Source organism: Patella vulgata, chromosome 5 (assembly GCF_932274485.2).
Source record: "Patella vulgata chromosome 5, xgPatVulg1.2, whole genome shotgun sequence".
Taxonomy (NCBI): domain Eukaryota; kingdom Metazoa; phylum Mollusca; class Gastropoda; family Patellidae; genus Patella; species Patella vulgata.
This window is the reverse complement of record NC_065883.2, coordinates 41299480-41316100: the sequence shown is the minus strand read 5'-3', so window position 1 is coordinate 41316100 and position 16621 is coordinate 41299480. Positions and strand designations below refer to the sequence as shown.

The 16621-nt window shown below is 36.9% G+C and overlaps 1 protein-coding gene across 5 annotated transcripts in view; it reads left to right on the top strand.

The window, feature by feature from the left end:
* Positions 1–16621, top strand: part of LOC126820655 (zinc finger CCCH domain-containing protein 14) — a 355618-nt gene that overhangs the window by 206335 nt on the left and 132662 nt on the right. For all 5 annotated transcript variants that reach the window (XR_007680058.2, XR_007680057.2, XM_050548757.2 and 2 more), the window contains exon 13: positions 5338–5477. Coding sequence is in view for 3 of the 5 variants with exons in the window: in XM_050548757.2 (XP_050404714.1) it covers positions 5338–5477 (140 nt within the window). In the remaining 2 variants the exon portion in view is untranslated. The remainder of the gene's footprint in view (positions 1–5337; positions 5478–16621) is intronic.

Sequence of the window (16621 nt, the reverse complement as noted above, 5' to 3'; positions counted from 1 at the left end):
AATTGTCCATGTTTGGCTGAACTGTTTAGTCCATGTTTGACTGAATTTCAATTGTCTATGTTTGGCTGAGCTTTAATGGTCCTGTTGGCTCGGCCTTTATATTGCCATATTTGGCTGACTTCTTTGTTTACCCTTTACAGTTGTTTTCAGATTCAAGATGTCTAAGATAGCAGGCGGTAAGAGAGCAGGTGGTACCTGTACTGATGAGAGAGGTGGCAGTGATAGTTCGCCAGATGAGGATGCCGTCCTGCTTCTGCCAAGCTACCCGGAAATAGAAGGGATAGTGTGGGTGGTCCCATGATGACAACAGCAGACCGCTTGTCAGAAATAATAATCCAAAAGATGGTCGATCAGGGTTTGGTGATACCCACCTCCAGTATATGTACATCTGTTTTACACACCACCAGATCTACCCCAGTCACGGAGGCCCACCCTACCAGTGTCTTGGCATCTCAACCAACACCTGCCAGTGTATTGTCATCTCAACCAACGCCAATAGTCGCTGCTGATCCGCGAAGTTCCACAGTCACAACAGAGGCTGGCAGATCCCTGACTTCAAGCTCAGTTTTTACTGTAAACGCTGCCGCCCGGTTCCAGCAGCAAGCTGATGCTACGGGAAAAACGGGAAAAAATTAAATGTGACTTGTGGCAGAGGACGAGCCAGTTCTTAGAATATCATCAGCTCCAAAACCCAAATCCCTTAGTTTTGCTCAATGGCAGCGAGCTTTCGCAATTTTGATGGACATTTTGCTGCAGAAGGATCCTGGCTCAGCCTCGGCTCTCCTTAGTTATTAGGCGCTTATGACTGAGTTGGCGCAGACTTATGGCATGTGGCATGGAATTTTTATGATACACAATTCCGCTGCTTACGCCAGTCGAGGCCACATTTGTCATGGGGTCAAATCAATGCCGATTTGTGGCTTAAAGCTACGACTCTGCATGGTGCACAACTGGGAAAAAAGTTGGGCACGACATCACTTGTGATGTGTCTGGCCTGTTTTAGTCTGAATTAAGCCCAACTGTTGTTGAGCAAGGAACATGATGTCAGGGTAACTATTAATTGTTGCCAATTGGATTAGTCATGTTTCAGTCATTTAATATAAGAAATTGACATTTTACACCACCAACTTGAGTCTCTTTTTATACGCCCACATTTAAATGTGGTCGTATATTGTCGTCGCCCCCGGCCGGCCGGCAGTCGGGCGTCCACAATTGCTTGTGGACGCTCTAGAGGCTAAAGTTAATATCCGATTGACTTTAAATTTATACACAGTGTTTAAGGTCTTGAGACGAAGAAGCCTATTGATTTTCACCGATTCCCGATAATTACTGCCAGAGTTATGGCCCTTGATCACTTCCAAAAATCTTGTGGACGCTCTAGAGGCCAAAGTTAATATCCGATTGATCTTAAATTTATACACAGTGTTTAAGGTCATGAGACGAAGAAGCCTATTGATTTTTAGCAATTTCCAATAATTACTGCCAGAGTTATGGTACTTGATCACTTTAAAAAATCTTGTGGACACCCTAGAGGCCAAAGTTAATATCCGATTGACTTTAAATTTAGACACAGTGTTTAAGGTCATGAGACGAAAAAGCCTATTGATTTACTGCCAGAGTTATGGCCCTTCAAAAGATCTTGTGAACGCTCTAGAGGCCAAAGTTAATATCCGATTGACTTTAGATTCATACACAGTGTTTAAGGTCATGCGACGAAGAAGCCTATTGATTTTAAGCAATTTCAGATAATTACTGCCAGAGTTATGGCCCTTGATCACTTCAAAAAAATCTTGTAGACGCTCTAGAGGCCAAAGTTAATATCTGATTGGCTTTAAATTCATACACAGTGTTTAAGGTCATGAGACGAAGAAGCCTATTGATTTTTAGCAATTTCCGATAATTACTGCCTGAGTTATCGCGCTTGATCACTTTGAAAAATCTTGTGGACGCTCTAAAGGCCAAAGTTAATATCCGATTGACTTTAAATTTATACACAGTGTTTAAGGTCATGAGACGAAGAAGCCTATTGATTTTCAGCGATTTCCAATAATTACTGCCAGAGTTATGGCCCTTAATCACTTTGAAAAATCTTGTGGACACTGTAGAGGTCAAAGTTAATATCCGATTGACTTTAAATTTATACACAGTGTTTAAGGTCATGAGACGAAGAAGCCTTTTGATTTTCAGCGATTTCCAATAATTACTGCTAGAGTTATGGGCCTTGATCACTTTGAAAAATCTTGTGGACACCCTAGAGGCCAAAGTTAATATCCGATTGACTTTAAATTTATACACAGTGTTTCAGGTCATGAGACGAAAAAGCCTATTGATTTACTGCCAGAGTTATGGCTCTTGATCACTTCAAAAAAATCTTGTAGACGCTCTAGAGGCCAAAATTAATATCCGATTGGCTTTAAATTCATACACAGTGTTTAAGGTCATGAGACGAAGAAGCCTATTGATTTTTAGCAATTTCCGATAATTACTGCCTGAGTTATGGCGCTTGATCACTTTGAAAAATCTTGTGGACGCTCTAAAGGCCAAAGTTAATATCCGATTGACTTTAAATTTATACACAGTGTTTAAGGTCATGAGACGAAGAAGCCTATTGATTTTCAGCGATTTCCAATAATTACTACCAGAGTTATGGCCCTTAATCACTTTGAAAAATCTTGTGGACACTGTAGAGGTCAAAGTTAATATCCGATTGACTTTAAATTTATACACAGTGTTTAAGGTCATGAGACGAAGAAGCCTTTTGATTTTCAGCGATTTCCAATAATTACTGCTAGAGTTATGGGCCTTGATCACTTTGAAAAATCTTGTGGACGCTCAAGAGGTCAAAGTTAATATCCGATTGACTTTAGATTTATAATCAGATTTTAGTGTATTATAAATGTTTCATTACCGAAAATTAAAAATATGTGACAACTCTTGTTGACTGCCCGGACGATTTAGCTGCTGTGGGCGTATGTCTCGTTGCCTATCTTTGTACAAGCTGGGGGCGATGTTGTAAGGGGCTGAAAATACAAACATATACATGTGGTGACCTACAGGAACATATACATGTGGTGTCTTCAGTGATGGGATTTCAAAATTTTTCTTGTTGGACATTTTTTCTCGAAAATAAAGGGGCATAACTCTTATCGTTATTTAAGCAGGCATTTTCAAACCACAATTAAGAATCATATGTCAACAAAATATTCAAATTCATACGTAATAAAAAATAGGTACACCTTGTTATATTTCATGTTTATTTCCCATACAATATTCCAATTTATATCAATAATATTCCTACAAAATTATGTGACATCGTAATAGAATGGAAGTGTGTCGATTACTACCTATTTCAAATTCCTCCAAAATTGCCGTATTTTTCAGGTCATAAGTCGATACATTTTACAGCATTTTTCATACATCTTATACTCCATTTAGACTTACATACGGAAGGCAAAAAAATGGCATCCCGAAATTTATTGGACAGTAACCAGTGACACCAACTGCAAAATAATCGCATTCAACTCTAGCATGCGCTATTGTCTAAAACAATTAACTATTTACATTATTCCAATCGAAATATTCGTCAACATTTCTTAGCGTGTTTATTTATTTTTTTTATAAAGATAAACCCCATTCAAGATATGATCATAAATCCGAGAATATGCAATCAAAATAGAATCTTTTCTCCGGCATCAGACGTATGAGATTTGGCACGCTTACATCTCGTAATTTCACGTGTCTTGCGAGATTTTTACTTTCATTTCATTTATTGTACTATAACCGCCATGCATGTGTGTGAAATGGCTTTATTTAACTTCGGCTTCCACTAAAGCACCGAAGAAATATCACAGACAAGTTATCGGATACAGTGTATATTGATTTGGGGTATTATATACTATTAGGATATGTGACATATGTCTAATTCCTAGATGTTGTCGGGGGATCATGTGGCTAAGTGGGTAAGATGCTGGCTCACTAGCCTGGAGGTCGGGTGTTCGATCCCTGCATTGGCCGAGAAAGTTCATCTAGATTTTCTGGCGTGGTTTCCCCTTGTCAGTGATGCAGGACGGAGGGCCTGACAAGGACAGCTGTCTTGTCGTTCGGATGGGACGAAAAACCGAGGTCCCGTGTACTACTACTTATTGGCAGTTGGAATTTGATATAAGAGTAGGCCATAGCGCTGCTGCCCGGGCAAAATTTCCCTCATAGCACACTGTATGGCGTATGCCCATCTTCATTAGCCCAGTTTAGGAGCAGAATGGTAGGACGTTAAACCCCATTTCATTTAATTACATGTTGTCGGCCAACATCAAGAAGATTGAAACGTCCAACAATGGAGAAATCACGGGTTAATCGCGTAGATTAAGTTTATAATCGCTCTTATCGGATTGATTTATAGTTCAACAAAGGAGAAGCAATGACTTTTGTTCAGGATTGGATTGATGAAATGTCCGCCAAAGGATTAAGTCAGCCAATCAATGCAGATTAAGTAGTTAATCAAGGTAGGTGTATAGACGGTATAACACCAATACATTGATTACTTAATTACCTAATCAATCCAGCCTATTATCAAGGATAATCGGGTTGAGTGGTAGTTATACACTCAGTACACTACATTAATTTTGGAATTCTGAATATTATTCACCATTTTTTGATGTCAGATTGGACATATATTCCTGGTCGGACAATTTAGGACGTTTGAAATATAGCGTTGGACATGTCCGGAATATACAGGCGAAATCCCATCATATTTAGTCATTCAATACATTTACTAGAATACTAAAAATACTTGAAATTTATCAGTCTGTTCGATTAGTCAGTAAAAGATACAAATCGTATCTTACAGTTAGAAATGTATGTTACATTCTACAGCCAGTAAAACACTAGCCATGTCCAAGAGTCAGTAAAATGTGACGTGTCATAAATGACACACATTTCATGTCTTACCTTTAGTAATAGATACATGTTGTGTCGTACCTTTAGTAATATAAGCATGTTGTTTCGTACATTTATTGATGTATACATTTTGTGTCTTACATTTAATAATACATGTCAGGTAGGAACTGCAATAATTTCCAGAGTTATTTCCCTTTAAGAAATCTATATTAGCACCTTAAAGAGGCTTCAATTATGATCGGATCTTTCTAAAATTGATATGATGATTAAGTTGTTAAGTTTATAACTGCTGGAGTGACTTAGCTGCTAAGGTGCATATGCTTGGCAACCACTATATCAATGGTTTTAGGATTATTATTAAGAAAATTGTGATGTTAACTTATGGAATGCTTGTGGATTTCTTGGCAGCTGATAATAATCTTGTTACTATCTTTATTTCAGAACATTTCCACATTGTAAATTTGCTGACAAATGTTTGTATATACATCCAAATTGTAAATATGATGCCAAGTGTTCACGGCTAGACTGTCCTTATACACATGCGACCAGGCGTTCTACAGGTCCACCTGTTGTACCACAAGGTAAACCAAACTATTTAATTGATAGATCATTTGATGTTTTTATACACCCAGATTTTCATGTATACATTCTACAGGTCACAATTTTTATCCGATTTTGACGAAAATTGAAATATAAGTCCATCTCCCAAAGATCTTGGTTCCTTTCTATAATATATTGGCATATATCGGACCATGAATTCATGGATTATGGCCCCTGATTATACGAAAAATGACGTTTCGCTTGTGGACACTTAGAGGTCACAATTTTGATCCGATTTTGATGAAACTTGAAATGCATGTTTATAACCTAAAGATCTTGGTTCCTTTTTATACGCCCACATTGAAATGTGGACTTATATTGCCGTTGCCCCCGTCCGTCCGTCGGTCCGTCCGTCCATCGTCCACAATTTCTTGTGAACGCTCAAACGCCAAAAGTTATCATCCAATTGTTTTAAAATTGATATATGTTGTTTACATTAGTGAGATGAAGAATCCTATTTGATTTCAATAATTTCCGTTTATTAGGTCTAGAGTTATGGCCCCTGTTTCACTTTGTTGAACCATGTGAACGCTCTAATGCCAAAAGTTAACATACGATCTTTGTGAAATTTATATGCAATATTTAAGTAAGTGAAACAAAGAAGCCTATTGAATTTCAACAATTTCTGTTTATTATGTCGAGTGTTATGGCCCTTGTTTCACTTTATTGAACCTTGTGAACGCTCTAACTCCAAAAGTTATCATCCGATCTTGTGAACGCGGTTAACGCCATAAGTTAGCACCCAATCTTTGTGAAATTTATATGCATAATTTAAATTAGTGACACGAAGAATCCTATTGAATTTCAGCAATTTCTGTTTACTACATCTAGAGTTATGGCCCTTGTTTCACTTGACTGCACCTTGTGAACGCGGTAAACGCCATAAGTTAGCACCCAATCTTTGTGAAATTTATATGCATGATTTAAATTAGTAGACGAAGAAGTCTAGTGAATTTCAGCAATTTCCGTTTATTATGTCTAGAGTTATGCCCCTTGTTTCACATTATTGAACCTTGTGAACACTCTAACGCCAAAAGTTATCATCCGATCTTTCTGAAACTTATATGCATTATTTAGATTACTGAAACGAAGAAGCCTATTGAATTTCAGCAATTTCTGTTTATTATGTCTAGAGTTATGCCCCTTGTTTCACTTTATTGATCCTTGTGAACGCTCTAACGTCAAAAGTTATCATCCGATCTTTCTGTAATTTTTATTCATTATTTAGATTACTGAAACGATGAGCCTATTAAATTTCAGCAATTTCTGTTTATTACGTCTAGAGTTATGACCTTGTGAAAACTCTAACGTCAAAAGTTATCATTCGATCTCTCTGAAAATTATATGCATTATTTAAATTAGTGAGACGAAGAAACCTATTGAATTTCAGCAATTTCCGTTTATTACATCTAGAGTTATGGCCCTTGTTTCACTTTATTGAACCCAATCTTTGTGAAATTTATATGCATTATTAAGATTAGTGAAACGAAGAAGCCTATTGAATTTCAGCAATATCCGTTTATTACGTCTAGAGTTATGGCCCTTGTTTCACTTTATTGTCCCCCGCCTTTCGAAGAAAGCAGGGGACTATTAAAATGGGTTCGTCCGTCTGTCTGTCCGTCTGTCTGTCCGTCTGTCCGTCCGTCTGTCTGTCCGTCACACTTTTTGGGACACAATAACTCTCTTCCTAATTGAGCTAGAATGTTCAAACTTGGTGTATGTGTTTATTAGGTCAATGCCTTGATGGAGTTCGAAGATGAGCATTTTCCGCTTAGGGTAAGCAGAGATAAGCAATTTGATTGGTTGATGCTTTGGGACACGATAACTCTCTTCCTAATTGGGCTAGAATGTTCAAACTTGGTGTATGTGTTGATTAGGTCAATGCCTTGATGGAGTTCGAAGATGAGCATTTTCCGCTTAGGGTAAGCAGAGATAAGCAATTTGATTGGTTGATGCTTTGGGACACGATAACTTTTAATTGAGCTAGAATGTTCAAACTTGGTGTATGTGTTTATTAGGTCAATGCCTTGATGGAGTTCGAAGATGAGCATTTTCCGCTTAGGGTAAGCAGAGATAAGCAATTTGATTGGTTGATACTTTGGGGCACGATAACTCTCTTCCTAATTGAGCTAGAATGTTCAAACTTGGTGTATGTGTTGATTAGGTCAATGCCTTGATGGAGTTCGAAGATGAGCATTTTCCGCTTAGGGTAAGCAGAGATAAGCAATTTGATTGGTTGATGCTTTGGGACACGATAACTTTAGTTCTAATTAAGTGAGATTGATGAAACTTGGTGTATAGTTTCATTACAGTAATACCTTGACTAAGTTTGATAATGAGCATTTTCTGCTCAGGGTAAGCAGAGCGATACGCAATTTGATTGGTCGAGACTTTGGAAAACAATAACTCTCCTACTTTGATTGTTAGACTATAAGTAAAGATATACTGTTTGATTGTTCAATACTTTGTAAAAGATAATTTGTGATAAATTTATATGTGTCCTCTAATTATTTTCCCATTTCGGCGGGGGACATCAGCCTCACTGTTGGCTTGTTGATCCTTGTGAACGCATTAACGCCAAAAGTTATGACCCGATCTTTGTGAAATTTATATGCATGATTTAAATTAGTGAAATGAAAAAGCCTATTGAATTTCAGCAATTTACAATAATTACTTCTAGAGTTATTGCCCTTGTTTCACTTTGTTAAACCTTGTTAATGCTCGATTGATGAAAGATATCGTCCGATATGTATGAAATTTTTATGCATCATTTAAATTTGTGAAACGGGTCTTTTGAATTTCAACAATTTCCGTCAATAATTTTTAGAGTTATGGCGATTGTGAACGTTTGAATGACAAAAGTGATAATGTGATCTGTATGAAATTTATATACATTATTTAAATTAGTAAAACAAAAAAGCCTGTCAAATTTCAACAATTTCTGTAGATTACTTCCAGAGTTGAGACCCTTGTTTCAGTTTGTAGAACCTTGTAAACCCTCAAACGACAAAATTTATAATCTGATCTGATTATTACCTACAAAGGAATAAATATGCGACAACCCTTGTCGACCGCTTGGATGATTTAGCTGCTGTGGGCGTATGTTTTGTTGCCTGGCAACCTATCTTTAGAACCTTGTGAACCCTCAAACAACGAAAATTATAATGTCATCTGTATGAAATTGTCTATTAAATTCCCTTAATTACCTACAAAAGAATAAATATGTGACAACCCTTGTCGACTGCTCGGACGATTTTGGTTTACACCATGCTGACAAAGTGGTATAGACACGTGAATTCACAATACCCTACCATGAATAAAAAACATGAAATATGAATTTACTTTGAAAAGTTTTCTCGGGTTATCAAAAATGACCGGCAGTGAAAATTTTGAAGTGGAAGTATCCTATTTAAAAACTGCAATTTGTCAGCGATACAAACGCCACAATGGATTATGTACATTTGCTAAAGATATTTTAATTACATCAATGGTGTATTAGAAATTACTGTTGTTCTGAAATAATTTCATTACGGTTGAATTATTCTTTGATCAGGAATTTCTTTATTACATGACTTTGATTTCCATTCACAATAAGCCGCACGCCGATATCTCTTTTTCGGGACTGAGAGTTAGATTTCTTTATGTTTGACTAATTGTCCAAGAAGGGTCACTTTTGAAAGAAGGGAACCAAACATACCCTAATGAGAATATATCAGGAAGACATGTAAATCGGCAAAGAGCAGTTTTGTGTGAAAATATGATTACAATATAATGGCAGCTTTGAAAACAGATATGTTAATCTGATATCAGTGGAGATTAGAATATATCGGATAATCAAATTGCTTTGATTATCCAACGATACTGCGTGTGATCAATTTTAAGATATGTGCATTTATAGTTCAGTGGTACGCACGATAATATTTAAACAAATTAAACCCACAAAAAAGACAAATATATAAATAACTAAAGCCGGAATTGGTACGAATGAAATAAGTATAAGAGCACATATATGTAACTACAACACGTATAAATCCAGATTAAGCCTGCTAGTCCTTGATAAGACACCGACTTACGCCACCTGTCGACTACCTAATGTCTAGTCACTTTTTCTAACGACGACTGTTGTCAGCCTCTTTGATGTAAAGTTTTATTGATCAAGAAAGTTATCAAAAAAGGCCAATTGGCTTCCAAAAAGTAGTTATCCAATAAATATATAGTTTGAACTAATTACTAGAATCATAAAATTTGTAGGTCACATCAAAGGTTTAGGGGTTATAAAGGTCGTAAACTCGTGAGACAATTTGCCCATCAACGGCTTCTGTCAGCCTTTTTGATGTATTGTTTTATTGATCAATAAAGTTATAAAAAAAGACGATTGGCTTTCCAAAAGTAGTTATCCAATAAGCATATAGTTTGAACTAACGATTGAAGTCATAAAACATATTCCTCACATCAATGGTTTCGGGGTTATAAGGTTGTGAACTCTCGAGAAAATTTGTGTCATAGGGCGCCATTTTGTATACGCAAGTTTAATATTTTCACGCTCGTTCATCTAATAATTTCTTTGCTATGGAAAGTGATCCTGATTCAGAATTTGAAGGAATTTTATCAAAGGATATTTATTTACATGTGAATATTAATCTCAGTAATGACAAATGTTCCGGGGAAAGTGATTTTTCCGAGATATGAAACAGAGAAGAAGATATATGTGATATACGGCGTACCAAAATGGCAGCCACTCATCTTCGTCGAATTGCAATATCCCAGTGCTCACTCTTTTAATAATTTCTTTGCTATGGAAAGTGATTCCGAATCAGAATTTGTAGGATTTTTATCAAAGGGTATTCTAGATGTGAATATTAATCTCAATAGTGTTCGGGAAATTGTTTTTACCGCGAATATAAACGAAGAAGAAGATGACCCAGATACGACTTACTACGAAAAAAAATTAAAATGTCAGCCCGTGGTCGGCGAATACAATACCGACTTTGTTCAGCAAACTAAGTTAAATCCAGTGATTTTTTCAACATTTTTAGGACATTTAAATGAGGATAAAAATAGTTTGATTTTTTAATTTGCTCATTGTAGTAAATCTTGCACACATGGGCGTACATAACGATTTTGTTTGGGGGGGGGGGGGGGTAGCCAAAATGTGACCGACTGATGCACATACCCCCAGTATGAGTGACGCAATCAGGAGCCGCGCACCACAGGTGCGAGTTTTCTAGGGGCCATGTGCAGAGCGGGTCTAGAAGCTGGGAATAGGGGGTGAGGTAGGGGTGGTTCCAAATCTAGGGTGCCATCCACAATCCCACCCCACAATGAATGCCAACAAAATACTGGCTATAACATTAAGCGTCCTAGTAGAACATAGACAGTATAATTATATAGTTGTTCGCCGATCGTTGTCTCGCCAGAAAGCAGTTTTATTTAAGTTGACATAAAGTTTATGTCATATATGATGATTGTGCCTAGACTGAGCAACCTGAGAAAATTTTGGAAAAATTGAGTCCGTATCCTAGCACTTTAGGTCATTGCTGGGAGAAAGTCTTATGGACGAGAGGACCAGAAATGTGAGTCAATGGGACATAATCTCGAGATCTGCCCGTCAATTCCGCCTGTTTTGCAAGAGTTGACATAACATTTGTATAGTCTGACGCCCCACGACCCACGCACCAGTATAACTGGGCAGTTCACTATAACCGTGAATATGATAGTGCTGAGACAGTATAAGAAAACAGAGGAATAGAAGAATGATGTTATAATGGAATCGAGCGCCGCAGACGCGAAAAAATTTCAGATATGTAACCAAGCTTTTAATTTTTCAGGACTGGGCCTGGAAATTTTAGTCATTGTCATGGCAAATGGAACCAAATTCTCGCTAACGAGAGGATAAGAAATGAGACAGAATCTTGTGGCCTATCTGTCAATTTCGCCTGTTTTGTAATTGGTTGTTTACCTCATTAATTCATTTAGTCTGAGACCGACTGCGGTTTGTACTTTTTTTGAGACCGACTATTTTTTTGCCATTGGGGAAAAACATTTCATAGAACAACATACTCACAACAGAATAAGAGTGACAAACATTTTTTCAAACATGACAAGCAGACATGGTTATTTTATACTATAGTTTTGTGTGACGTATGCAATTTAGGCTCACGGATCTATTCTGGCATTGTTTGTTTACCTCATTAATTCATTGAGTCGCCGATGCATAATTTTGAGACCGACTGCAGTGACTGCACTTATTTTGAGACCGACTATTTTTCTCTCTGGGGGAAATTTTGTCCATAGACCAACATACTCACAACAGAATAAGAATGAAACACAACATTTTTTCAAACATGATAAGTTGACAAGGTTATTTTATACTAAAGTTTTGCGTGAGTAGCGTGACGTATGCAGTGAGCACTTATTTTGATACCGACAGCTCTTATTTTGCTACCGACTGCACTGATTTTGCGACCGACTATTTTTCTTCCTGGGGGGGGTGTACCCCCCCCCACACCCCCCACATTTACGCCCCTGCTTGCACATTTTGATCGTCAATTAGATGAATGCCTACGGAAGCATGCTATGGCCTGTTGTACAATGTGCGTGTGCTAAACATTGTTGAATTTAAATAAAGAATAACTTTGTTGTTACTTTGTATTAGTGCTTACTTTGTATTAGTGCTTAAAAGTTTGACCATTTTGATGCCCAATTATAGATCTTCATTTGAATATATGAAAATTTTTTGACTGGAATAACAGTTTGTGTGTTATATTGTGTTCTCTGCAATATATTGGATTAATGGATAATCCTTTAATTATTGTCTAGTTAATTGGCTTAGGGAGAGACAGTAGTAGATAATTAAGTCTAGGGGGTCAATGAGTTAACACACCGTATCTACAGATGTTAGCCTCTTCGTATTAGATTTCACTGAGAACTGCTAAAGGGTGAATCTGTGCACAGCCACCCTATAATTCACAATCATCGTTGTTATTTGTACGTGTATCGAAAGAAAATTAATTTTCCAACTATTACTCAGTATTACCGCGTTAAAACTGTAAATAAGGTGTGTCAATTAACAAGGGTGAAAAATTGTCTGAGAGGTGAGTTAATTAACGCTAGGGGTGAAAAACTGTGCCACAGTGTGTTTTCAGTAGAGGTGTGTTAATTAAGCGACCGGTAAAAAATGAATGTCAATGTTGTGTATTGTTTAATTGGCGTGTTTTCTCGCTAGTTGCGATAACTGCATCAAAAGGAGTATAATCAAGGACCAACAGGCTTTATCTGACACGTACGTGTTACATCAAAATTTACATCATTCGACCGTGTGTTTTACGCAAGTCTTTGTATAATTAAAGGCAGGTCTTTTGACAGGCGTGTGTGCTCGCTATGATCTACGTTTCTCTTATGTGTCTTTTGTATTGTGTACCATATATATAAAGTAGAATTTAATGAAATAAAAATACGGATCTATCGTATACGGAAAGGCGAATGTAATGTTGTCATTTATAAATACCCAGCAGTCAGCGCCCAATTTGAATATCCATGGGAATATAGAGAGAAAATCCAGCAAAAACAACATAAATATATTTCTGCTTACTAGTCTCTATCATCCAGACAAATCCCGTACGTTGAAGACTAGGGGGTTCTGGGTGACCGAGACTATTTTTGAACAGGAAACGACATTTGGTAGACTTCGTTTTTTTCCGAATACCGTGCATATGACCCAACCGTCACATTACTTGGCCTATAACATTATTTTTATACGCCCACATTGAAATGTGGTCGTATATTGTCGTCACCCCCGTCCGTCCGTCCGTCGGTCCGGCCGGCAGTCCACAATTCTCTAGAGGCTAAAGTTAATATCCGATTGACTTTAAATTTATATACAGTGTTTAAGGCCATGAAACGAAGAAGCCTATTGATTTTCAGCGATTTCCGATAATTACTGCCAGAGTTATGGCCTTTGATCACTTCAAAAAATCTTGTGGACGCTCTAGGGGCTAAAGTTAATATCCGATTAACTTTAAATTCCGCCAAACACGAGGAAAAATACCAATTGCATAGGAATATTGTGACACTTCGAGATCAGTACAAAAGATTTGGTTTTTATACGCCCACATTGAAATGTGGTCGTATATTGTTGTCGCCCCCGTCCTATAGGCTAAAGTTAATATCCGATTGACTTTAAATTGATACACAGTGTTTAAGGTCATGAGGCGAAGAAGCCTATTAATTTTCATCGATTTTCGATAATTACTGTCAGAGTTATGGCCCTTGATCACTTCAAAAAATCTTGTGGACGCTCTTGAGGCCAAAGTAAATATCCGGTTGACTTTAAATTTATACACAGTGTTTAAGGTCATGAGACAAAGAAGTCTATTCATTTTCAGTGATTTTCGATAATTACTGTCACAGTTATGGCCCTTGATCACTTTGAAAAATCTTGTGACGCTCTAGAGGCTAAAGTTATCATCCGATTGACTTCAGATTGATACACAGAGTTTAAGAGCTTGAGACGAACAAGTATATTGATTTTCAATGAATTTTTATGACTTGAACAGCTAAATCCATGATATTAAAAACCAAACAAATTCTAATGGTTTTCTGATAATTACTTCATGAGTGTATTATAAATGTTTCATTAGCGAAAGAAGTAAAAATATGCGACAACACTTGTTGACTGCCCGGACGATTTAGCTGCTGTGGGCGTATGTTTCATTGCCTGGCAACCTATCTTTTACATTCCGGTGATCTTAATCTCTATACCTACAAAGAGCCCATTTGTGGATATAGTTTTACGATGAACTCGATGACCTTAAACAATTTTTTTCTTTAACAAAGTTTGGTAAAAGAATTAAAAAAAGTAAAATAATTTAGAGAGAAAACTGAATAATATTTGCTTTTTAAAAAAAAAAAAAAAAAAAAAAAAAAAGATCATTTATTTGAGACCTTAAAGATTGGATGTTTGGCCAAGTTCAAGGTCGTGGTTCAAAAAAACATTAAATTCCTTTCAAACCATCTGAACTGTCTCAAGGTCCTAGGCCAAGGGCAAATAGGTGAAACTGGCTTTGAAATAAAACTTCTAAGGTTAATTTTCCATTCTCCGCCTTGACCTATAAATAACCTTCCATAAATGATCTTGAACTTGGCTTTACGTCCCATATTTATTTAGCTATATCTCAAAACACAAAGGCCCTTGGTAGATGCATGTCCCAGATGTCAAGGAAAGGCCATGGAGTTGGTTTAGTAGATAATTGTCAGTGTTTGAACACACAAAAAATAACGGCCACAGATGCAACACCGAGGTACAAAAGCCCAAGATACCTATTACAAATGGCCTTTGAAAAATATGCGTCAATCAAAGAGCAATCATTTTGAAAAAAAAGATGGTAGCCCTAATTAAGGCCCAAACTAGTTTGCGGCACATCTATCCGGGCTACTTCGGTAAATTATGTCCGGAGAAGCAATGAAATGAAATGAAATGGAGTTTAAAGTCCTACTGTTCTGCTCCTAACCTGGGCTAATGAAGACGGGCATACGCCATACAGTGTGCTATGAGGGAAATTTTGCCCGGGCAGCGGCGCTACAGCCTACTCTTATATCGAATTCCAACAGCCAAGGGATCTTTTACATGCACGCCAATGTGTACACGGGACTTCGGTTTTTCGTCCCATCCGAACGACTAGACAGCTGTCCTTGTCAGGTCCTGCATCACTGACAAGGGAAACCACAAATTACAAATGGCCTTTAACAAATATGAGTCAATCGAAGAGCAATCATTTTGAAAAAAAAGATGGTAGCCCTAATTAAGGCCCAAACTAGTTTGCGGCACATCTATCCGGACTACTTCGGTAAATTATGTCCGGAGAAGCCTACCCACGGTATAAGAGTCCGACCTTATACCATAAACATCTCCTGGTGTGTGAAATCCAGATTAAGATGGGACTTTTGGCCAAGTTCAAGTTCATGGGTCAAAAAGAACATTAAAGGACCATCAAATCTACTGAGTAGACTCTGAGTATGACTCCGAAATAAGATTTCTTTTTCATGGTAAATGTTCGAAGCTTTGGCTTTGACCTATTGTATATATAATGAACTTTCATAAATGACCTTGAAGTTGACCTTACCTCTCACATTTACTTACCTATATCTCACAACGGAAAGGCCCTTGTAGAAACATGCCACAGAGATCAAGATCATAATGTCGGTTACGTAGAGAATTGTCAGTGTTTCAGCATACTAAAAACTGATGGCCACCCAAGGAACAGTGAAGTACAAAATACCAAGATTCCTATTAAAAATGACCTTTAATGAATTTGGTCCAGCTAAAGAGCAGCCAATTTGAAAAAAAAGATAGCAGTCCGAATTAAGGCCATAATCAGTTGATGTCTGAATATTTGGAACATTTACTGGTTAGATTTGGTTCTGTTATGTTGAAAATATGTTGTGCTCGTCTATGGCAGCCATTTTAGGTCATAAACTTTATGCAGTGACCCACCCTTTGTCAACTTTCATCGATTGATTATGACGGTGTGGGTAGTGCAAAAAGTAAGGGTCTACGTCAAAATTTAACTTTTGCAAAATGTTTGGACTTTTCGTATGACTTCTGATGACCTTGATTATTTTTTTTATCAATGTTGAGGATTTTAAAAATGTACATGTAATAGATTTTTGTCGTACTTTGCCAAAATTTTATATAGGGAATAATGTCGATGTAGAATTTTCGAATTACCTCCGATCACCTTGAAAATTTATATTCTTAAAAAAAAATTTGTGTACTGTTTGTAATACGAATTGAAGTCGCATTTCAGGATTGGTCAAAGAAGTATCAGATGGTTCATCCGGAGTTCAAATCTGAACGTTTTAAAAGTTTACAAATGTCACTAGATCGATATTAATTAATGTTTAGTAACGTTTCATAGTAGCAACGATGAAACTTCAAATAAAACATTAAACATTAAGATTTTTCGACTGTTTCGTTTAATTTAACTTTTTTAGATTATGAAAACGCAACGTTTAAAAAACTAAGATCCAATAGAATCAATATAAAGGCATGAATACATATATTAATAACGTTCAAAGAATTATAAGTTAAAATGTTACATACTTTATTTTATAAGAAATAGTTTAT